Here is a 22,306-nt window from a genome sequence, read left to right as displayed (position 1 = left end):
TCGTGGTGGTCTACTGACCAAGGCCCTGGCTCTGGTGGAGTTTTGCCGTCAGGGTCTCACTGCCCTCCGCCTCGAAGGCTCATGGGATAGCTAGCGCACGCGGTCGAAACCATTCTCCCTCTGAAACACAGGAAGTGGTCACTCTGCCTAATCTGCATAATGACAGTGTTGACTCTGAATACGCCTCAGATCAACGGCTTGTTTGAGAGAGAGATGTAGAGAAGAGCCAGGGCTTAGGGTGTGCCTAGCTGGTCCTGTAGACGCACTGATCTATCTGAACAGCTGCCTTGGGCTCACTGGAGAAGTGGGGATCCACTAATTGTATGGTGTTTCAGGGGGAGTCTGGGAGAGGGTGCTGGCGGTTTCTGTCTCGTTCCCCTTTGAGGCCCTCTGAGACGCTTTGGGATGGTAATGGCGGGGTGTGTGAGAGAGTGGTGGACTACGTGAGAGATTGGCACGCTCGGTTTTGTGGAGGGTGGAGACGTTAAAGGAAGGTCCCTAAGGAGGGTGTGTTCTCGGGGAGGGGTGTGACTTACTGAAAGGACAATGCCTCCACCCTGTCATTTCTTCAGCCCGTTCGGATAGCTGGAGTCGCTGCTGAGAGGCCTCATTTGTGAGAGAAGGATGGAGAAGCTCTGCGGAAGTCGAGTATTTCCGTCCTGTATCCATGTAGACCTCCATAAGCAAAAGGATCAGTCCGTAGCACTGAAGGAGGCCTCTGGTACGGTTATCTCAATTACAATAACCTGCTGATAAGGAGAAAGCCTTTAGGTTGTGTCGTGACCATCCCCCCTCATTGATGTGTGTGATGGAGAGGTTGGTCAGTGATCTGCATGGCCTCCCACAGGGACCAGACAGATCCATGAATGGCCCAGCTCAGCATGGTTTGGCCCACTGTTAGCCGGGTCAGCATCTGGCCTGTGTATGTGTGTGTCAATCGATCAGGACCGTGACTGTGTTATTTTATTGATCCGAACCACATGTGTGTTATATTATTGATTGGGACTTTGTGCGCTCCTCAGCCCTATCATCTAAGAGAAAAAGGTCTGTCACCAGAATGACCGGTTTGCTGACCGCTGATGATATAAGGGACTGTTAGTACCGTATGAAGGACCATACTGCCCTTATGGTGGCTGGAACGATTACCTGCCTGTTTGATGTTCATATGCATGTTTACACATGTTAAATGGAATCTGTAGTATGTCAGAAACAGTGGCGAGAGGGTCGCATAGAGCTGCGTGTTCATGTGCTAATTTTGTGTGCGTGCATGCGCGTGCGTGCTTGCGGGGGCGAGCAGTGTCTTGGCAGCCAGATGGCCCTCACAGATGGATGTTGCCGAGGTCTTAAAGGAGATTACCTCAGTCCCTCTATTCTCAGCCCGCCCCGCCCTGGTCTCAGACCCAGTTAGCCAAGCTACAAGCCTCTCCAGGCTAGGCTAAGTTAGCATGTTAGCATCCCCTGCTGTGGGGCTAGGGAGAAACCGTCAGCGCTGTTGGAGGAGTTAACCCCCCCATACCGCCCATACCGCCCACTGTCACCTGTCTGTGAGTCCCTTCAGGGAGGGAAGGAGGGATCGGAGGGGAAACAGGAAGAGAGGCAAGGAGGGAGGGAGGAGAAAGACCGGACAAGATGAGTCCCTAAGCCCTAGTCCCTTCGCGTGGAGATCTGAGGGGATTTGATCGGTAGAAGTAATATGGTAATCTTACACCTATCCTGTCCCAGGGCAAGATGGAGCTATTACCTTTCCAACCCACTCAGGTATGCATTGGCTCCATTTGGGTGTGAGCCCATGACTAAGGGAAGGAGGTATGGTAGCCATGTCCGGTTGGTTTGATCTCTGAGGTATCAGTGAGTTCTAATTGGTTTATCAGGAGGGGACCTAACCCGTTTCGCTGTCTGCTCTATGACGAAACACACTGAGTACATACACAGACTGAAGCTTTGAGCCTGTAATCACACTGGGAAGTTAGAGACACCCAGATGTGTTAAACAGACATGGCCTGTCTGTAATCAAAGATGTTGTTGGGCACAGTCACCAACCCAGCGATGACTTCATTGTGTGATTTTCTTAGACCTAAAAGGTCCTGGGGCCTAACAGAGGGGCACATTTAGTTTTTGCCTTTATCTTTAAACACAGTTAAATAATTAACCAATCAAGCCTTCATTATTTTAATCGGTAGTTTAATGCAAGGGCAGTAACTTGGCAGGGGATCGCCTAGCGGTTTTAGCCTCAGACCAGTAAGCTAGAGGTTGCTAGTTTGAATCCATAAACCGGCAAGGGAAAAAGTATTTTGTTCTGTCCTTGAGCGAGATAGTTAACCCTAATTTCTGTTGTAAGTCACTCTGTTTATAAGCTTCTGAAAATGACCGTGTAAAATGTAAACCCATTCACTTGATTGAATATGAAAATAGTTTCTATTTCACTCCCTCCCCTCCATCCCACATGGCACCAAGAGCTGTTCCCTATTAAGTGCCCCACTCTTAACCAGGGTCCCTGGGGGTTTCTAGGGAATAAGATGCCATTTGGCCTGGAGCCTCTGCGCCCTGCCGTCCAGTGAAAAGCCTTTGTTCCATGGGTTGTGGTAGCAGCGTGGGGTCGCGTCATGGTAGACCCACCGTGTGGTCCTGACCTTTGACCGACTGAAGGACTTGCCGGTAATGAACAGCGCTTCATGTGCTGATGAATAACGTTGCACTGACTTTACCAAAGAACATGCAGAGAGCGCGTGGAGTCAGGTTGTTCACTATGTATCACAGGTGTATCTGTTTAGCTGTGCGCTTCCTCTGTTTGACTGGCCAGTCGTCATCCATTTAAAACTACTCGTAGTGCCCTGGTGGTTAACATGTTGAACAGCACTGCTAGGGGCCAACACAACATTTGGACTAACTGTCTCTCTGTCTGTCTCTCTGTCTGTCTCTCTGTCTGTCTCTCTGTCTGTCTCTCTGTCTGTCTGTCTTAGTTGCTTTGGTAGGCTTCAGCAACATCAGTGCATTTTTCATTGATAATGTATTGATCCGGACAACAGTAGAGACAAAGGCTTGTCATTGACTGGGCTGTAAATAAAGGTCTTGTCCGAATAGTGGTCAGCACTCATTTAATTTGAGTGGGAGAACCAAGCCAGACTAACCCTGACTAGTCTACTACAGGTCAGCCACACTAGCCTCCAGCCTGACCACCTCGATAATCTGTTCCACCACACAGAGGACAGTGTGTCATTGTGTGTGACCCTGTAAGAGGCCTGTTCTGTTGGCAGTGGAGGCAGTTAGGGAGTCCTACAGCCCAGATAAACACCTGACGACATGATGGCATCCAGGAGAAATGTCTCGGTCTCTACAAAACTCTGTTGCTCTAGCTCTCTCTCCTCCTTTCTCTCTGACACTAAGCACTCATTAATGTTGCGTTGTCTTGCCTCTCTTAGATCAGTTTATTTAGTTTGGTCTTTGTCTGTAACACTTTCAGGGACATCAAGCCAGACAACATTCTGATGGACATGAACGGTCACATCCGCCTGGCTGACTTCGGCTCCTGTCTCAAACTCATGGAAGACGGCACGGTGAGAGCACACAATCACCCAGTTACCCAGCATTGCCAGCTGGGTAACTCCAAAGCCGCCCCTTATCAGTCAGGAGAGATACTGGGTCACCCGTATTTCTGCTTGTGGTTAAGAGAATTCCTGTAGTTGAGCTGCTCTGGGGAGGCTGGCTTCTTGGCTTTGATCAATGAGACCTTCAAGACCTACCTCTCCAAAGCTGTGTTGACCCAGTCCTATTTCAGTAGAATGAACTCTATGGTGTGGCCTTGTTCAGGTGGGGTTGGACGTATTTGACTCCACTGTAGGCTGTCAGCGAATTACATTACAAATGATTATTCCTCAAGAGGATGGACAGAAGGCTCAATGTTATTCACGCGACGAAACGCTTGTGTCAGCTGCCGAGTCGAGCCACTCCTCTCCTGTGACCGCTCTCCCTCAGGTCCAGTCGTCGGTGGCTGTGGGGACCCCGGACTACATCTCTCCAGAGATCCTGCAGGCCATGGAGGACGGGAAGGGGAAGTACGGTCCGGAGTGCGACTGGTGGTCCCTGGGGGTGTGCATGTATGAGATGCTCTACGGAGAGACGCCCTTCTACGCCGAGTCGCTGGTGGAGACCTACGGCAAGATCATGAACCACAAGGTGGGGGCTGCTGGGTAGATTGGAACCAAGATGTGGACCGTAGCTGCCCTGGAATTTCTCGTTTAATTTATTAGACTAAGGGGAATAATGGCAAATATGGAAAATGCATTCAGGTCTTCTTTAAGCCATTTGTTCGGTCTGTTTGTCTAGGCGTGCAGGAGTCTCGCCCCCCGGGAGGGCCTTGTCACAGCGTTGTATCGCTTTCCACTTCACTGAAGCGCTTGGTAGGACTTTGTGGGATGGCAAATGTTTATGGTGACGACAAATGTTCTGTCAGACTGGAAATTGAATGTTCGGGAACACCTAATGGATTGTGATACGTGCCATGTATGTTTTATGTAATGCATTTCAGTCGTGGGTTCGCGGTCTTAACTTTTCTGACATCTATGCCCAGACAAGGAAATGGCAGTCTGTGGGCTCATTGCACATGTGTCAAAATCGATAAGGTGTTCCCCAAAGTCGTATTTTCCCTCTGACAGAAACTTCTTTCACCATAGGTATTTGCTACTCAACAGTTCTATCTAGCGCTTCAGTGAGCGGAGAGCGCTAACGTAGCTCTCAGGGATTCCTGAGGAAGAGAGCTGAGTGCTTAGACAGACTCAGGGATTTCTGAACATACAGACGCATTAACCAAAGCTTGAGCTCCTACTTCTATTTCTCACAGTTGGTGTCTATTCTTTCTGCAAAGCTTTCAACTCTTGCCTTCTCTCCTTTTTTCCCTCCTCCTTTCTCCTTTCCATCGACCGACAGGAGGAGTTAGGGGCTGCTGTGAGTGTTAATTTCTGGGGACTGGTTGCCCAGTCCCTAACGGACCCCTGTCCCCTACCCCCTATGCACTTGTAGATTCCTCCATGATGTCTGCAGGTGCTTAGTGTGTAGGGGTCCACGGCGGTGGTTTGGGACTGTGTCTGAGTGTTAGTGGTTTGTGTGTCCTGTTCAGGGCTGTATGTATGAGTCTCAGAGCGTCAGGGTGCACCTCCACTGTCATTAGAACTAACGGGTCCCCATGAGAACTAACGGGTCCCCATGAGAACTAACGGGTCCCCATGGGCAGCCGGGACCTGACCCTAGATCAGTGTTCTGAGACCGTCCATACATACGACACCAGGCCCGTTCATAGTTACTTTCAGCCCTTCCTGACTCCAAACCACTCCACTCTACCCCCCCCCAACCACCCTCCCCCCACTACCCCCCCAACCACCCTCCACCCCAAACACACACACACACCTCCCTTCCCATAACTTTCCAGCCATATCTTCACACCATCCCGGCTCTGGTGTTTTGTCTAAACCGATCCCTCGTGTGTGTCGGCCATTTTGGTGGAACTGTACCGCTTTCTACTGTAACGGGGGCGGGGGGGGGAGCATGCATGGGTTATATAAAGCAACGCTTTATTACGTTCCTTTGTCAGGTGCTTTGTGATTCAATTGGAAAATAATTGAAATAGGTTATCATGCAAACTGCCTACAGCTGCACTGCTTTCTACTGCAACGGGGGAAACGTGCATGAACGTCTGTGTAAAACAAATAATTCAAAATGAATTGACAACGTGAAGTAAACAGTCTAATCAGGCTGCATCCCAAATGAAAGCAGTTTCCTGGTGAAACAGTGCAGTCAATAGGATTTGGGTAGTTGTATTGTTATTGAGACAATCTTCCTTGTCCCGGATCTCCAGGAACGTTTCCAGTTCCCCTTGCAGATGACGGACGTGTCTGAAGACGCCAAGGACCTGATCCGGCGTCTCATATGTAGCCGAGAGCACCGCCTAGGCCAGAATGGCATCGAGGACTTCAAATCTCACCCCTTCTTTTCAGGTAGGAAATGGTCGAGGCAGTTGGGCCTGCATAAATCCAGTCCGAAGAGAAGAAAACCACTAATAATAATAATAATAATAATAATAATGTCTCGTCTGTCAGGCATTGACTGGGACAACATCCGTACCTGCGAGGCCCCCTACATTCCGGAGGTCAGCAGCCCCACCGACACGTCCAACTTTGACGTTGACGACGACTGCCTCAAGAACTCTGTAAGGATGGCTTTGTGTGCCCCCCCCCCCCCTCCCCCTCACTCTTATGTGTCACTGTGTTGTCTGATGACGCTTTTCTGTTACAGGAGACGATGCCCCCTCCCTCTCACACAGCCTTCTCTGGACACCACCTGCCCTTCGTAGGCTTTACCTACACCAGTAAATGGTGAGTGGTACCTTAGCAACATTAAAGGGGCGGTGTGTCATGTTTTTACTGTACTACGTTTTAAGTTAATGTTCAAGAGGATTTTTCTACAAACTATTTGGATTCTGCACAGTGCCCCTTTAAATTCTTCAGCTACCTCACTCATATCATGGTCTTACCTCGGTTGGCCTGGTCTAGCCCGCTCCTGTGGTCTCTGTCGGGTTTGGCATAGCATTGAGAATGGGCCTGGTTCTCTCTTATCTGATGTAACCTCAGCCACACTTAAACTAGCTCTCCCACTCCCCCAGTGAGATAGGATTGAATCGTCTGATTGTTGCTCATCTTATCTCTGGTCTGATCCTGGAGGCTAATGGCTCCGTTCCAGCCCTTCACCCTCCTCGCTCCCTTTCTTCTTTCCCGTCCAGTACCCTGTCTGACCGTGGCTGTCTGAGGGAGTCGGGTGGTAGTGGCCAAGGCCAGATGGACGTGTGTGTCCAGCGCAGTTTGGAGGAAAGTCTGGCTGCCGAGGCCTACGAGAGGAGGATACGACGCCTGGAGCAGGAGAAGACCGAGCTCAGTCGCAAGCTGCAAGGTACGCACGCACGCACGCACGTGCGCGCAGTATACAAACACACATTTGTACGCACACATCCGGGCTCACACGCACAGCTGAGTGTGTTTATTTTCATCCAGGCCACTCTCCAGATGTGTTTAATTTACACATGCTCTCTCTTCTGAAAACACTTTTACCCTCTCCTAAACCTCTCCGCTTCACTCTCCTCCTCACCCTCTCTCCTCTGTCATCCTTCCAGAGTCAACCCAGACAGTACAAGTTCTGCAGCATGCGTCAGGCGAAGGACCAGCCCCTGTTCTCTCTAACAAGGAAGTGGAGATCAAGAGTCTGAAGACTGAGATTGACATCCTCAAAAAACAGATTGCTGGTAAACATTTCACTGTTGGCACAAACACATTCCTGTAATTTATTGACCATACATGGACAGCCAAGTGGATGATGGCGTAGAGCTGGAAATACAAGTATACAATGCAGTTCGTAAGTATTTGACACTAACACCAGTTTTATTTATTTTTTTACTCCAGAACATTGGATTTTAAATAAAATGACTAAGATGTTATAGGAAGTGCAGAATGTCAACTGTCATTTGATGGTATTTACATTCATAAACTGTGAACTGTGTAGAAATTACAGCCACATATAGAGAGTCCCCCCTTTTTACAGGACCAAAAATAATTGGACTATTGGCTCCTCTACTGTCTCTTGGCCAGGTGTGTGTCGTTGCATCTTTAGTTCATCCACAAGAGAGCTAACGAAAGGTCTGCAGGTGATTTTAGATTTGGCTTTTGCATTTGGAGTCTGTTGTTGTCTCTCAACATGAGGTGAAAAGAAGTGTCAGTGCATGTAAAGCAGGCTAAAAAAACATTAGTTCTGTGAAAGTCAACTGTTGGGTTCATTGTTAATAAACAAGAGCGTAGCAGTGAGCTCAGCAAATGCAAATGACCTGGTTCACCACAGAATACCACAGTAGAGGATGACCTAAAAATGCTTGCAATGTCTAGGTTTTCTTAATTGTCGACAAGAACATTTCAGGATGGAAGTAAAGATGTGTTAAACTCAAGAATTAAACAGGTCAGTTTGCAAAACAAAACAGTGGGGAGAACAAGTATTTGATACACTGCCGATTTTGTAGGTTTTCCCACTTACAAAGCATGTAGAAGTCTGTAATTTTTATCATAGGTACTCTTCAACTGTGAGTGACGGAATCTAAAACAAAAATCCAGAAAATCACTTTGTATGAATAAGTGCAGGAGCTGTCTTTTTCCAAGTTGGTCCATTAAAACAGGGTATGTCATGGCCCTTAAATTATTCCCCTTAAATTAGCACAACGACTGGCAGAATCTATTGGTATCACATGTATATCTAAATAGAAAGTTGCTAAATAGATAGTGCTTCCATCTTCTACCATTGTGCTCTTGATCAAGGCACCGAGTACATCCCCTCTGTCTGGAAAGCTGCAGGAGCTGATGATGTCTGCAGTACTGGTCTGGAAGAGGACCTCCTCGGAAGATTATGTATATTGCTTTTAGACGTCAGGCTTTCATCAAATGCAAAGGATTTGACACTACAATTGAGTGAATATGATGACTTTTTTTTAAGGTTTTAATTTGTCCAATTACTTTTGTTCCCCTAAAATGTGCTAATTTCTAAATGCACTGTAATTCCTACATGGTCACGGTGTATGGATGTAAATACCCTGAAATTAAAGCTGCACTTTAACCTGTTTTATTTCACATCCAATGCGCTGGAGTACAGAGCCAAAACAACAGAACTGGATTCACTGTCTAAATACTTAGGGAGTTTACTGTACCCAAGGGAAAGACAAGACTAGAACAACATCCATAATAGCTGGCTTATTGGGAGTATAGAAGTCCTACAGTGTATTAGTGGGCTGTTTTTATATCATTTAAAAACAATATGATTAATAAACTATTAATAAAGAATTGGAAACCAAGCTTTTATCCAGGTAGGTTACCTGACATCAGCATGTTAACACAGTGGCCTGACTAGCATGTTATTCAACCCCAAAGCAAGTGTGTAACAGTTTGTTAGTAACAAATAGATTGAAGTTGGCTTTGAATATAAAGCTGCGCTCATAGGCCGTGAAACCTGGTCCCCAGGCTGGAATGGCTGTTAGGAACTAAAGTGGTGTGGTGTACCAAACTACTAAATTCTTAGCAAATCACACAGCTATGGTTGTTTGGTTAAATCACTTCTGGGTCTTGTGCTTGAAGTCCTAAATGATGGGTGAAGATCCCAAGTGTTATTGCTAGATGGTAATGGACTAGGAGATCAGCCAATTAAAACAGGTAGCGGATTTCCCTGTAGCTGTGAAAGGAGACTGTTTGACAGGCGAGTGCTTGTGTTACGAAACCGATTAAAGCATGTGTTTAAAATGTGTGTTTGTGCATGAGAGATTTGTCATTATTATTGGATGTGCACTACGCATGGTTCTAGTTGTAACATAGATTTGTCATTATTAGTGGATGTGCACTATGCATGGTTCTAGTTGTAACAGAGAGATTTGTCATTATTAGTGGATGTGCACTACGCATGGTTCTAGTTGTATCATAGATATGTCATTATTAGTGGATGTGCACTATTCATGGTTCTAGTTGTATCATAGATTTGTCATTATTAGTGGATGTGCACTACGCATGGTTCTAGTTGTATCATAGATTTGTCATTATTAGTGGATGTGCACTATTCATGGTTCTAGTTGTAACAGAGAGATTTGTCATTATTAGTGGATGTGCACTATTCATGGTTCTAGTTGTAACAGAGAGATTTGTCATTATTAGTGGATGTGCACTACGCATGGTTCTAGTTGTAACAGAGAGATTTGTCATTATTAGTGGATGTGCACTATTCATGGTTCTAGTTGTATCATAGATTTGTCATTATTAGTGGATGTGCACTATTCATGGTTCTAGTTGTATCATAGATTTGTCATTATTAGTGGATGTGCACTACGCATGGTTCTAGTTGTATCATAGATTTGTCATTATTAGTGGATGTGCACTACTCATGGTTCTAGTTGTATCATAGATTTGTCATTATTAGTGGATGTGCACTATTCATGGTTCTAGTTGTATCATAGATTTGTCATTATTAGTGGATGTGCACTACGCATGGTTCTAGTTGTATCATAGATTTGTCATTATTAGTGGATGTGCACTATTCATGGTTCTAGTTGTAACAGAGAGATTTGTCATTATTAGTGGATGTGCACTACACATGGTTCTAGTTGTATCATAGATTTGTCATTATTAGTGGATGTGCACTATTCATGGTTCTAGTTGTATCATAGATTTGTCATTATTAGTGGATGTGCACTACGCATGGTTCTAGTTGTATCATAGATTTGTCATTATTAGTGGATGTGCACTATTCATGGTTCTAGTTGTATCATAGATTTGTCATTATTAGTGGATGTGCACTATGCATGGTTCTAGTTGTAACCGAAAGGGGTCATTTTCATAGACTGGCCCGACAGATGGGTCACTGATCCGAGCCTACAAAAACACATTTTATAAAAATAAACAATACTTATTTTTGATACTCAATTTTTTAAATATTTTTTCCCATAAAATAATAAAAGGATCAGTGGTTTTGGAAGGCTTAATTGTTTATTGCTGGCTGTTAAAAATACAGTCTATTTCACCTGCACTGGGTGTACATAATGTGTACATTAATTAATAAAGAATTGTTTTAAAGCCATATCACCCAGCTTGACTCCATGTAGTGTGTGTAATGTGTGTGTCTCTGTGTAATGTGTGTGTGTGTGTTAGACTCTGGTCATCTGGAGCAGCAGTTGGAGGAAGCTACGTCCGCTCGTCGAGAAATGGAGGATTCATCCAAACTCATCAGGAGCCTGGAGAAACAAATGAAAAGCCTCAACATGGAGAGGGATGACCTGCACAAGGTGTGTGTGTGTGTGTGTGTGTGTGTGTTTTCCTGTGGTCTCTATACTGTATGATAATGAATTCAAGTCAATATATATTAACAAAGCTGGGACTGTGATGACCCACCCTCAAATGATTTCCCTAGTTGTGTAGTTTCGATTTTGAAGACTTCATGGTTACCACCTACAACCTATCACTCCTCCCCCTCCATAGGACTTACTGGAGGCGAGTGAGAAGATGAAGACTCAGTCCAAGGAGTTAAAAGAGGCCCACAGCCAGAGGAAGCTGGCCATGCAAGAGTTCTCCGAGCTCAACGAGCGTCTGACTGAGCTCAGATCAGCCAAGCAGCGTCTGGGCCGCCAGCTCCGGGACAAGGAGGAGGAGATGGAGGGTTTGTCCCAGAAGGTAGAGGCCCTACGGCTGGAGGTGCGCAAAGCAGAGAGGGCCAAGAAGGAGGTAGAGTAGTCACCCGGTCCCTGTGGTTCTAGAGGCGTGTGCGTGCATGCGTTTTTCTGTGCTAGCACTACAGACACTCTGTCCGTGGTGCTACCAAATATGTGTGCTTGTGTATATGGCTTTGACCCTGTGTGTGCGTGCATTAACCCCTTGCTGGTCTTCCAGATGGAGGCCGTGTCTGAGGAGCAGGCTGCAGACGCCCAGAAAGAGAGGAAGCTGAGAGAACGATCGGAGCAGTACAGCAGACAGTTGGAGGAGGAGCTGGACGGTCTCAAGGTACCACACGCTAATACCCACAACCTTCCTAGAGGAAGTAATTCAACCATCCCCCATTCCTTCTTCTGTGTCCATCTCCTTCTGCCCGCACAGGTCTTCACAGATGTTACCCTTAACATTCTAGTCATTTTTGCAGAATCTGTGGCGCAGTTTGAAGAAAATGCAACCGCCTTCATGGTTGACTATTATGTGGATGTTTTCAGCGTCTCTCTGGTCGGAACTCCGTCGGCAGCAGGAATAGAGATGGGAGCCATGTTGTAACACAAGTGTATTTACCACAATTCTCCTGGTTGGGTGTGTAGCTAACTCCTCTCATCCCCGGTACCAGAAGCAGCTGGGGCCGTCTCCCTCGGTGGTGGGATCGGACCAGAGCCAGGAGGTGGGGAAGCTTCGTGCCGACCTGGAGAAGAAGACACTGTTCTATGAGGAGGAGCTGAGCCGGAGGGAGGTGCAGCATGCCAACGAACTCAAGGGCCTCCGCAAGGAGCTCCGCGACGCTGAGGGGCAGCAGCTAGCCCTGCAGAAGGAGATCCTCATCCTCAAGGACAAACTGGAGAAGACGCGGAGGGAGAGGTGCGTGTGTGCGTGCGCGTGGTTGTGTGAAGGGCCGTTAGCGTCTTCCTAGGTTGGGATATCCACAGCACTCATGAACGCCCATAACGTGGATGTGTAGGAAAGTCCAGCCAGTGACAGATCACCCAGGCATGGACCTCCTCCTCAGAGACCTTTAGAACGGATCTCCATACATCTATACCTGTAGCTGCTTTATGGTATATATGCTGATATAAATATACTGTTATATCTTGGGAAAGGATTACCTGTGACAGGTTAATGGCCTGTGTTAAGTGTTTTTTAAAAGAAGTGAAGTCCTCTTCAAGTTCCTTGCCTAGATACTTGTGTCATGCTGCTGGTGTCAGGAGAACCCTTATTCCTGATGGGACCCAGCTCCTGAAAACACCCATTTCCTATTTGAAGATCAGTTTAGTCCTGGATAAGGTTAATCTCCTGCCATCTTCTCGCCCTTTAAGTGGCAGATGACATTTGTTTTGTCTCGTCTGATATTTCAGTTATTACAGAAATGCAAGTTAATCAAAATACTTGAAACTTCTGCCCTGATGTTAAAGAGGTACACTACTGTTCCTTTCCTGGCAGTGAGGATTCCTCCTGGTAAACATGACCACCATGGGTTCGCACTGTACTGTATGGTTCCTAGAAGACCATTCATATCTCTGTCCTCTAGATCCAACTAACTCCCACCTCTGTCCAGGTGGAAGCAGCGCTGCTCTGCTGTTACCTGATACCGACACATCCTGTGCAGGATGCTTGTCTTAGCATCTCTGGTTAGCCTGGGTTGTACCCTTGAATCCTTCCTATGACTGATGAGTGGGGCGTATATGACCGGTCTTTGTATCGGAAAACACCTCATCTGGGTTATGTGTTTATATGTGTATTGGACCTGGCTGTTTAAAGCAGTTTCTGTGTGCAGGATGATGATGATGGATCAAGTGAATGTGTTTGTCTGGTGTGTATGGCAGCCAAAACGAGCGAGAGGAGTTTGAGACGGAGTGCAAGCTGAAATACGAGAGAGAGCGGGTCATTCTAAACGAGGAGAACAAGAAAATTTCCAGCGAACTGGACAAGGTAAGATGTTATTCACACACACGACATACCACACACACACACATACACACACCACATTCCTCTTAAACACAACGTACCCCAGACACTGCCCTGACCTGATGTAACCCTCTCACCCACACTTCCCATTTCTCACATCCCTCCACCCTCCTGTCCTGGCCAAGTCAATATAATTACTGTTCAATATCCACCTCTAAAAAAGAATGCACGCTCTTCTAAACACAGAAATGGAAGGGGCCGTTGGATCCCAAACTATTGACTTTGGATGCTTGGAAAATGGGAATGAGAAATGAAAGTTCCCAAGCAAAATACTTTTGTAGGAGTTCTGACATATCAGATTAAAAGTGCTGTTTGGTTTTTGCGGTGTCGCATATAAAGTATGAAGAAATGAAGCAATGCCTTGACCTTAGAAGCAGCAGGGTTGCATGTGGAAAACGTGGAACATTCCCCAACACTTCCTGAACACATGCACCGCCTGAGCCAAGCAGAAATCGCGTATGGCCTTATCAGTAGGCACGTTCTAAATATCCATGTCTCAGTACCATAGGAGTCTGACGAAAAGTAGTCATAATAATGTATTAAATTACTCCAGTGCTTTTCATTATAGAAAGTATCTTTAAACTCTCAAAGCTAAGCAGAAAAAGCTGTAGAACCGAATTCCATATTTCAGTTTTTAATCAGTAAAGCATCCTAGAGATCAGTCGATCAGGAGGGAATCACTTGTCTAGAGTATTACTGGGGGAAAAGGCTGCTATATCATTCTGTTGTTTTACAAACTGTCTGAATGCCAACCATCACATGTGGTTTTCAGTCCTGCTATGAACCTTAGAGTCTTCAGTCTGAAGCTAGCGGTGTCCATTCAGTCAAATCAAGATTTAAGACAAAAATGTGATGATGGAAAAAATGCTGGCTTACCGCGGTAATATTATGTTTAGCCTGTTTAAATAATCCTTTCAGCTGTGTTTTCTGACTCTTGGGCCGTGTTAGCCCGCGCTTATCAGATAAGCCGCAAGATGGTTTGTTGGTTCATATATTGGGCCAGAAAAACAATACTTTCAATATGCCTGGTAATCATTTCCTACTGTCAAAGCATTGCGCTGAAACACTCTCCCTGCAGCTGTCAATAGCTTCTAATTGCGATTGCCCAGCTAGCTGAACATGGCCGTGTTGAAGTGAGGTGTTGCACTTTTTAAGTAGCATTGATGGTTAATCCGTTACATGGACGACTAGTTTTAACTGTTTAGTAGGATCCTCTTTTCTCCTGTGGTCCAAACAGAAATAACAACAATGTGTTATATAGGTTAAATAACTATAAATACATTTACGTTATCTTCAGACAAATGGCAATGCCTGTGCGTCTCAAATGGAAAGGTGAGACAACCTGACATTACATTCAAATCGTCATCTGTTCAACCCGATAAGGCACATCACTCGACAATTCAATGCAAGAGCACAATAACCCAAGCTTGAGTCTCCGTGGGTGGCCCAGTTTCATATAGCACTCTGTGTTTCCCAGTCGTAAAAACACCTCTGGTGGCAGGCCTCAGATGGTGCCAGCTGCTTGAAGGCCTAGTCCGACACCTTTAACACGTACACCTTGGACAAACACCGATAATAAAACCGTCAATCTGTCCTCCGCTCGGGGCCAGGAGAGGCTGTCAGGCGTGTTATTGACGTTTGCCCTGTGTTTATGCCTACGCCGAATACGTGCCTCTGCTCAGGCCCAAATGCAATTTATCTGTGTCCTCTTTTCCTGCACAACTGGGCAATAGTCCAGGTGGAACAAAACCAGGGCTTGTAGGACCTGTCCGGATGACTGAGAGCAGAGCAGCTACTTCACCTTATCATGGAACGGACCACTGACCGTTTGAGCGTCTGCTGGGTTGATGTCTTTCATTTTGCCGTGGCTGCAATGCCTTTAGTATTTCGTCCTAAAACTGAGTTCTTGGCCAGGTGTGATTATTTAGCTGTTTAGTTTTCCGTCTACATAGACAACAGGCAGGCTTTATTTCAAGGTCAGTGGAAGGGCATTAGTAAATATTGAATGGAACCGGCTGCTCTGCAGAGAGGCTCCCATTTAATAAACGTGTCTGTGTTCTGTTAGAGATGTAACTCTGTCCATGTTATGGTGGAGGTTGTAAATCAATAACGCCTTAATCAGCACTAGTTTGATCACTGAAATCGTCGGCCATCCTGAAGTCGGCTCATAAGTTCTCCTCTCTCACTCCTTTTATACCCCTGTTCCAGTGTGCACTATTCCACCTTCCCATTCCTTAAATGTACTACTTCCTGTTCTCTGCGCTGTTCTTGTCATTCCCTACTGTGTTATGTTGAAACAGTTTTATCCCAATATCAACCGTCCTGTCCCTCTAGTTGACGTCCATGTTTGATAAGGTGAACAGCCACAACCGTCAGCTGGAGGAGGAGATGAGGGAGCTGGCTGACAAGAAGGAGAGTGTGGCTCACTGGGAGGCCCAGATCACTGAGATCATACAGTGGTGAGGGTCGCGAAGGCACACACACACACACACACACAGTATTTTATTTTGATCTGCACAACCTCTTCTACATTCAGATAAACTGGTGACGAGATGCACTGACCGACAGACATGCTGATGGGGAGGGTGGGGGGAGAGACAGACAGACAGACATGGGGGGGAGAGACGCTGACTGGCTGACATGGGGGGGAGAGACGCTGACTGGCTGACATGGGGGGGAGAGACGCTGACTGGCTGACATGGGGGGGAGAGACGCTGACTGGCTGACATGGGGGGGAGAGACGCTGACTGGCTGACATGGGGGGGAGAGACGCTGACTGGCTGACATGGGGGGGAGAGACGCTGACATGGGGGGGAGAGACGCTGACTGGCTGACATGGGGGGGAGAGACGCTGACTGGCTGACATGGGGGGGAGAGACGCTGACTGGCTGACATGGGGGGGAGAGACGCTGACATGGGGGGGAGAGACGCTGACTGGCTGACATGGGGGGGAGAGACGCTGACTGGCTGACATGGGGGGGAGAGACGCTGACTGGCTGACATGGGGGGAGAGACGCTGACATGGGGGGGAGAGACGCTGACTGGCTGACATGGGGGGAGAGACAGAGAAACAGACAATACCTTGCCTGTTGCTTGGTTCTTTTTCCCTGCACATATCACACATAGCAGAGATGCATTGACAAACACTACTACTTGTGATGTAGGGGGAGTGGTGCCCCCTGTCTGCCACTCCTGGCCACTGCAATAGGGGGAACAGGAGGACAGTCTGGCCTATAGCTCCTATGTGGCCAGTGGAGACCCCCAGTGGATAACATGTGTATGTACAGACTGGACAGCCCTACAAAAAACCCTCTATGTCTGTACACTGAGGGCTCTGGGCCTTTTTAGAGTGTCCCGAACGCATCCCCCACTGCCTGTCTGGTTAGATGGTCCAACACAGTACACCACTTAGAGCAGAGGTGTCAAACCGGTTCCACGGAGGGCCGAGTGTCTGCAGGTTTTTGCTCTCTCCTTGTACTTGATTGGTTAATTAGGTCACTGATTGGTTAGTTTCTAACCCCACCTGGTTGTGTAGGTCTGAACTGGGAACCGATTTAAAGGAAAAACCAAAAACCTGCAGACACTCGGCCCTTTGTGGAACCGGTTTGACACCTGTGACTTAGAGCATCGGGTTCCTGTCATGGGGCTGGTTCAGGGTTTGGTTTGGGGATTAGGGAGATGGTGGGTTTAAAGGGTAAACATGTAGGCGGAACCTACAGGAATATAGTTTTCCAAACTGTGTGTGTTTCAGGGTGAGTGATGAGAAGGATGCGCGAGGCTACCTGCAGGCTCTGGCCACTAAGATGACAGAGGAGCTGGAGGGACTGAGAAACACCAGTCTGGGAGCCAGGGCCACGGTGAGACGCGCGCACACACACACACACACACACTCTACTACTACTACTACTACTACTACTACTACTACTACTACTACTACTACTACTACTGCTACTACTACTACTACTACTACTACTGACGTGCTCATTTAACTTACCCCCATTTCTCTACCCCCTCTCCCTCATTCCCTCAACAGCAGGACATGCCCTGGAAGGTGCGGAGATTTGCGAAGCTGGACATGTCAGCCCGTCTGGAGCTGCAGTCTGCCCTGGACGCTGAGATCAGAGCCAAGCAGAGCATCCAGGACGAGCTGAATAAAGTCAAGGCCTCCAACATCTCAACTGAGTGGTACATCCACGGCTTCTACTACCTGTTTACCAGAATACTTACTCCCTGATTTAATAGTTACATTCTCAGTAGTTTTTAACTTACTTGGTCTGCTGTCCTCTCTCTTCAGCAAACTGCAAGAGTCTGAGACAAAGAACCAGGAACTTCTATCTGAGATCGAGAGACTGAAGAAAGAGACAGAAGAGCTCCGTCTGCGCCGCGGTGAGAATTGAACCATCCCCTGTAAACTCTGCTGTTTTGTTTGCGTGCCGACCTTTTAGGTTTGATCGGACAACTGGTTTTCCACGCTAACTAAGAAGCTTCTACAGTACATGGCTGGCGGAGCACGGTAGTTTTCCACTCTCTCTGTCTTGGCTGAGTTTGAGTACTGCATGTTCATGGTTGTTCTGTGTAGGTGTGAAGCACCAGGACTCCCAGAACTCTTTCCTGGCCTTCCTCAACGCCCCCACCTCAGCCCTGGACCAGTTCGATGTGAGTAGCCAGCCCTCAGTCTTTACAGACCGGCTGTCTCTAAATGATACCGTCTGTTTAAAAGTGGGAGGAACTGTTTAGTGAGGTTCAGTTTTTATGTTTTTGTCCATTTTGAGGGAGTGTTCTTTCCTTCCCTTGAAGAGTGGGTGTAGATCCTTCAGGGAGTAAGTGTCTCTTTCACTAAAGATCCAGATGCTTCAGGCTCCTTGCGGGTGAAGGTCCACGTATTTATTCTGAAGTCCTACTCTACATACAGCAGGCTAATGGCAGCTCGTCTTTAACCGCCTCATTTGTCTGAATGTCTGAGATTAAGGGCAAAATAAAAATAAAAAGCCTCTGGCTATTTATACGACCATTTCAAAAATAAACGCACAGCGTTTGGTGTAAGGAGACAGGCAGGCCGTTCAAAAGAGTTCCATAACTCCGGCAGCAATATGACAGAAAGGAGTAGGCAGTCTAAACAGAAGACCAGGGATATTTCCAGATTTATTGGATTTGATGGAGAGAAATGGTATTAAACCATACAGGCCACAGAACTAAAATGCCTTGTAAAAAGTACCAAATAATGTCATGTTAGTTTGTTATTGAGAGATCTTGAATTCACCTGGATAGATTTCACATGAGGAGGATATATAAACGTGCTGAGAGTGATCCACACATACTCACGTTTCTGGATCTTTAGGAAGGACCTACTTTTTTCCAGTAAGGTTTGAGAAAAGATGGATCAGGCCAAAAGAAAACCATGTATTTTTTCAATTGTTTTTATTTGGTTCTCCTTGCTTTCCTGCTCTGCTACGTCAGGATTCTCTCTCTTCATCTTCATCGTCTTTAACTGAGTTTTGGGAGGACGTAAGTTCTAGACCATGATGCCCGCTCTGCTTTAGAGAGAGTGGCCATGTGATTTGACCCAGAGTCCGTTGTACCCCTGTGTCTGTGAGTGTCGTAGCTGTGTGAGAGAATACACCTGCTAGCCAATGAGGCTGCTGGGACTGTGCGACTGGATCAACATCATACCCAGTCTATTGGCTACATCCCAGTTGTCCTCTGCCCTCCTCCGAGTCCATCACAGGTCTAAAAGCTTATAAGCTTGTAAGAACCGAGGCAACCTTCCATCATTCCATCATTGTTAAATCCACGTGTGGAAAAGGTGGGGACCCGGAACATAACCAGTGATGTGGGTGGTGTTCCAGGCCCATTCCTTAAATGACGTGTGTGTAGTAATGCCACTCCCTCCAACCAGTAGACAGACTTTGGTTGAAGTCAAATGGGCTCCTTGGCGTTAAGTCCAGACATGGCAGAACATGATGTGTTTAACAGTCTGTAGTGAGCTTCTCCTCCAAGCATTAGTGCCATCCCCAGTTCCCGCACTAGGCCTAGAGACTGTCCCCAAGTAGCACCCTATTCCCCACATTCCTTTAGTCAAGTCAGTACTCCAAGTAGGCAGTAGGGAGTCATTAGTGACGTGGGCGGAGGTCCTCCGCAAATAAACTAACATTCCTCTTATGTGACCTATTTAGGACCATTTTAGACTTTTCAATGCTAACTTCTGTCCTCTTTTCAACCCCCCTCTCTCTGTCTCTCTCTGCCTCCGCTGAAGCGTTCTCCATCCGTTGGGCCAACTAGCAAGGGCAGACGTGTAAGCTAAGCAGCGGTTCTGTGCTCGTTACTTTGTCTGTGTCCAGTCATCCTCTGAGTCCTTGCATGAATGGGGGAATGTGTTGTCTGTGTCATGTTGTCCTGCATGGGGCTTAGCAGAGAAAGCAACCTTGGAACTTGAGACCGAGTCAGTGGAATGCATCCTGCTGGTGAGTTGTTTTAAGGCATGGCGTATGTTAGGCCTCCTCTGACACTGACCGGTATAGTACAGTAGTCTTAATGTGTGCATTTATTGTAGCTGTTGTTCTTCTCCAAGCGACTCCTGAAGTCGGGTGTATGGCCGTTCTCATACATTGACACTGATCGCAGGGTCTTCTGTAGTGTCTCGTCCTGCATGGTTCATGGGTTTGCGGTCCAACCGGTGATCTTCCTAATGGTCGTTGACCAGTGGGGCGGTCAGTCCTATTGCCACACATGATCAAAATCCCCAGTGACCTCTATTATACTGTGTCTGTGTCGGTACCAGTATCGCAGTGCTTCTACTTTGACCAAAATGACTGCATTTATTTCTGCCAACGATACTAACAAGTACCGCGTTACGGGTGTCTTTCTGGCCCTGTCTTCTGGACCTACCTGGTTCACGGGTTCTTGTTATTCCTCTAAGCATGGATGGTTGTTATTGGTCCCTATTCTTCTCCTTACGTTCCACCAAGTCTTGAATTTTTCTCTGCTGTCCCGTGACGGCCCTCTCCTTTGTGTCCATCCCTTTCCCCAGGTGGACTCGGTGGATAACTTCACTCCCTCGAACACTCCATCCAGGGACGAGGACTCCAAGTCCCAGCTGAAGTCCCGCTCCAGATCGCCCTCCACGGCCAGCATGGTGTCCCCACCGGAAGTGAGCCCTAACTTGTTGAACTTTGAACCCAAACCAGTATTATACCTCCTCACACGGTTGTATTTCTCCAACGCCTATTCTCACAGCCGTAGACGAAGTGTAAGGTATTAACTGTGCTGCTCTCAAATCTGTCTTCGTCTTCTCCCATCCAGACAGTAGACCACCCCCCTTGCACAGTCCAGACCCCCACCACGCGATCTGGCGGTTACGGTAGCATCGGCCGCTCGTCACCCAAGGTGAGACCGCAACGTCTCTTTTCCGACTCGGGCAAAGCCGTAGCAATGTCAACCCGGTGAACGGAACAGCCGTCGTGTTTGAGTGACAGGTGACGGTTTCCAGCCGCCCTCAGCCCTCTTCTGTCTCTGCCCCGCAGCCCAAAGCCCACCAGTTTGTGGTGAAGTCCTTCAGCGTTCCGACCAAGTGCAACCAGTGTACCTCTCTCATGGTGGGGCTCATCCGCCAGGGCTGCACCTGCGAAGGTACGATGGGAGGGGGGGTTTTGACCGGGATTTGAAGGTGTGACGCGGCTGGACGCTGGCCTCTTGGTAGAGGTAGATACTGAATGGATATTAATGCTGTCCCGTGTGGCCCTGCAGTGTGTAACTTCTCGTGCCACGTGACGTGCGCCGACAAGGCCCCGGCGGTTTGCCCCGTGCCACACGACCAGACCAAGGGGCCGCTGGGTATCGACCCGCAGAGGGGCATCGGCACCGCCTACGAGGGACACGTCAGAGTAAGTAGCACAGGCCATTAACCTTTGTTTGTTCAGCCCTTTAGTGGAAATGTCCTTCTGTAATAGGTAGCTGTGATTGAATCTTTAAACGTACCTTTAATGATCTGTGTATAGTAAAATATTAGAATAAAACCTCCTATTAGTACTGAACGTCTGTCCTGGTCCCCCCCAGGTGCCCAAACCCACGGGGGTGAAGAAGGGTTGGCAGCGGGCACTGGCTGTGGTGTGTGACTTCAAGCTCTTCCTGTACGAGCTGGGAGAGGGCAAGGCCACGACACCCAGCGTGGTGGTCAGCCAGGTCATAGACATGAGGTAAGGACTACAACCTAACCTCTGTCTGAACTACTACTCCCACCGCAGGCAACAGTCTGCCAAGTGTGGTTGTCGTCAGATAAGCCTGAAGAGTTGAGCTCTGTCTGGACTACAACTCCCAGAATTGCTTATTGGAATTATTTCTGGTTTAGTTATTTTTTTGGACTCCTTCACTCTCCCCATCCCCGTCTCTCCCTCTCTCCCTTAATGTTCTGGTTATCCAGGGATGAGGAGTTTTCAGTCAGCTCAGTTTTGGCGTCCGACGTCATTCACGCCAGTCGTAAGGACATCCCATGCATATTCAGGGTAACCCCTTTAATTAGTGGCTCATCTAGACACACACTAACACATTCAGACACACTCCATGATTACTCCCCCTGACCTCCGCCATTTACCGCCTCCAGGTGACGGCGTCCCAGCTGTCCGCGTCCTCCAGTCACAAGCCGTCCATCCTAATCCTGGCGGACAGCGACCACGAGAGGAACAAGTGGGTGGGGCTCCTCAACGAGCTGCACCGCATCCTCAAGAAGAACAAGCTGAAGGAGCGCTTCGTCTACGTGCCCAAAGAGGCCTACGACAGCACGCTGCCGCTCATCAAGACCACGCAGTCTGCCGCCATCATAGGTAGGCAGAAGCCTCTTTATGTGGACAGGAAGCTGTCTGTTGTCTAAGTGTCGTTTAGAGGATGTGGCGTGTAGCTATTCCATCGCGTCTCTGTCCGGCCTAATGCTCATTTCTCATTTGCCTCGTTACCTTATCGTCCAGTAGACTCTGAATCAAACGTCCTCGTGATTTTTCCTCTTCAGATCACGAGCGGGTTGCCCTGGGTAACGAGGAAGGCCTTTACGTCATCCACGTCACCAAAGATGGTAAGGCTTCTGC

The 22,306-nt window shown here is 47.6% G+C and overlaps 1 protein-coding gene across 12 annotated transcripts in view; it reads left to right on the top strand.

The window, feature by feature from the left end:
• cdc42bpab (CDC42 binding protein kinase alpha (DMPK-like) b) overlaps positions 1-22,306 on the top strand; it is a 57,775-nt gene that overhangs the window by 26,994 nt on the left and 8,475 nt on the right. For 6 of the 12 annotated variants that reach the window (XM_029114668.2, XM_020056196.3, XM_020056195.3 and 3 more), the window contains 27 exons: positions 3,461-3,554; positions 3,973-4,173; positions 4,924-4,941; positions 5,849-5,987; positions 6,090-6,199; positions 6,286-6,365; positions 6,770-6,936; positions 7,157-7,285; positions 10,710-10,843; positions 11,037-11,279; positions 11,445-11,555; positions 11,884-12,128; positions 13,091-13,196; positions 15,567-15,691; positions 16,984-17,089; positions 17,266-17,417; positions 17,527-17,618; positions 17,812-17,888; positions 19,486-19,524; positions 20,260-20,379; positions 20,532-20,615; positions 20,753-20,858; positions 20,976-21,112; positions 21,285-21,424; positions 21,649-21,730; positions 21,829-22,048; positions 22,231-22,293. In XM_029114668.2, the coding sequence (XP_028970501.1) occupies positions 3,461-3,554; positions 3,973-4,173; positions 4,924-4,941; positions 5,849-5,987; positions 6,090-6,199; positions 6,286-6,365; positions 6,770-6,936; positions 7,157-7,285; positions 10,710-10,843; positions 11,037-11,279; positions 11,445-11,555; positions 11,884-12,128; positions 13,091-13,196; positions 15,567-15,691; positions 16,984-17,089; positions 17,266-17,417; positions 17,527-17,618; positions 17,812-17,888; positions 19,486-19,524; positions 20,260-20,379; positions 20,532-20,615; positions 20,753-20,858; positions 20,976-21,112; positions 21,285-21,424; positions 21,649-21,730; positions 21,829-22,048; positions 22,231-22,293 (3,320 nt within the window). The remainder of the gene's footprint in view (positions 1-3,460; positions 3,555-3,972; positions 4,174-4,923; positions 4,942-5,848; positions 5,988-6,089; positions 6,200-6,285; positions 6,366-6,769; positions 6,937-7,156; positions 7,286-10,709; positions 10,844-11,036; positions 11,280-11,444; positions 11,556-11,883; positions 12,129-13,090; positions 13,197-15,566; positions 15,692-16,983; positions 17,090-17,265; positions 17,418-17,526; positions 17,619-17,811; positions 17,889-19,485; positions 19,525-20,259; positions 20,380-20,531; positions 20,616-20,752; positions 20,859-20,975; positions 21,113-21,284; positions 21,425-21,648; positions 21,731-21,828; positions 22,049-22,230; positions 22,294-22,306) is intronic. The other 6 variants (XM_020056197.3, XM_029114672.2, XM_034287896.1 and 3 more) reach the window with 5 other exon arrangements.

The sequence above is a fragment of the Esox lucius genome, chromosome 18 (assembly GCF_011004845.1).
Source record: "Esox lucius isolate fEsoLuc1 chromosome 18, fEsoLuc1.pri, whole genome shotgun sequence".
Taxonomy (NCBI): Eukaryota; Metazoa; Chordata; class Actinopteri; order Esociformes; family Esocidae; genus Esox; species Esox lucius.
This window is presented reverse-complemented; position numbering and strand designations above follow the sequence as displayed.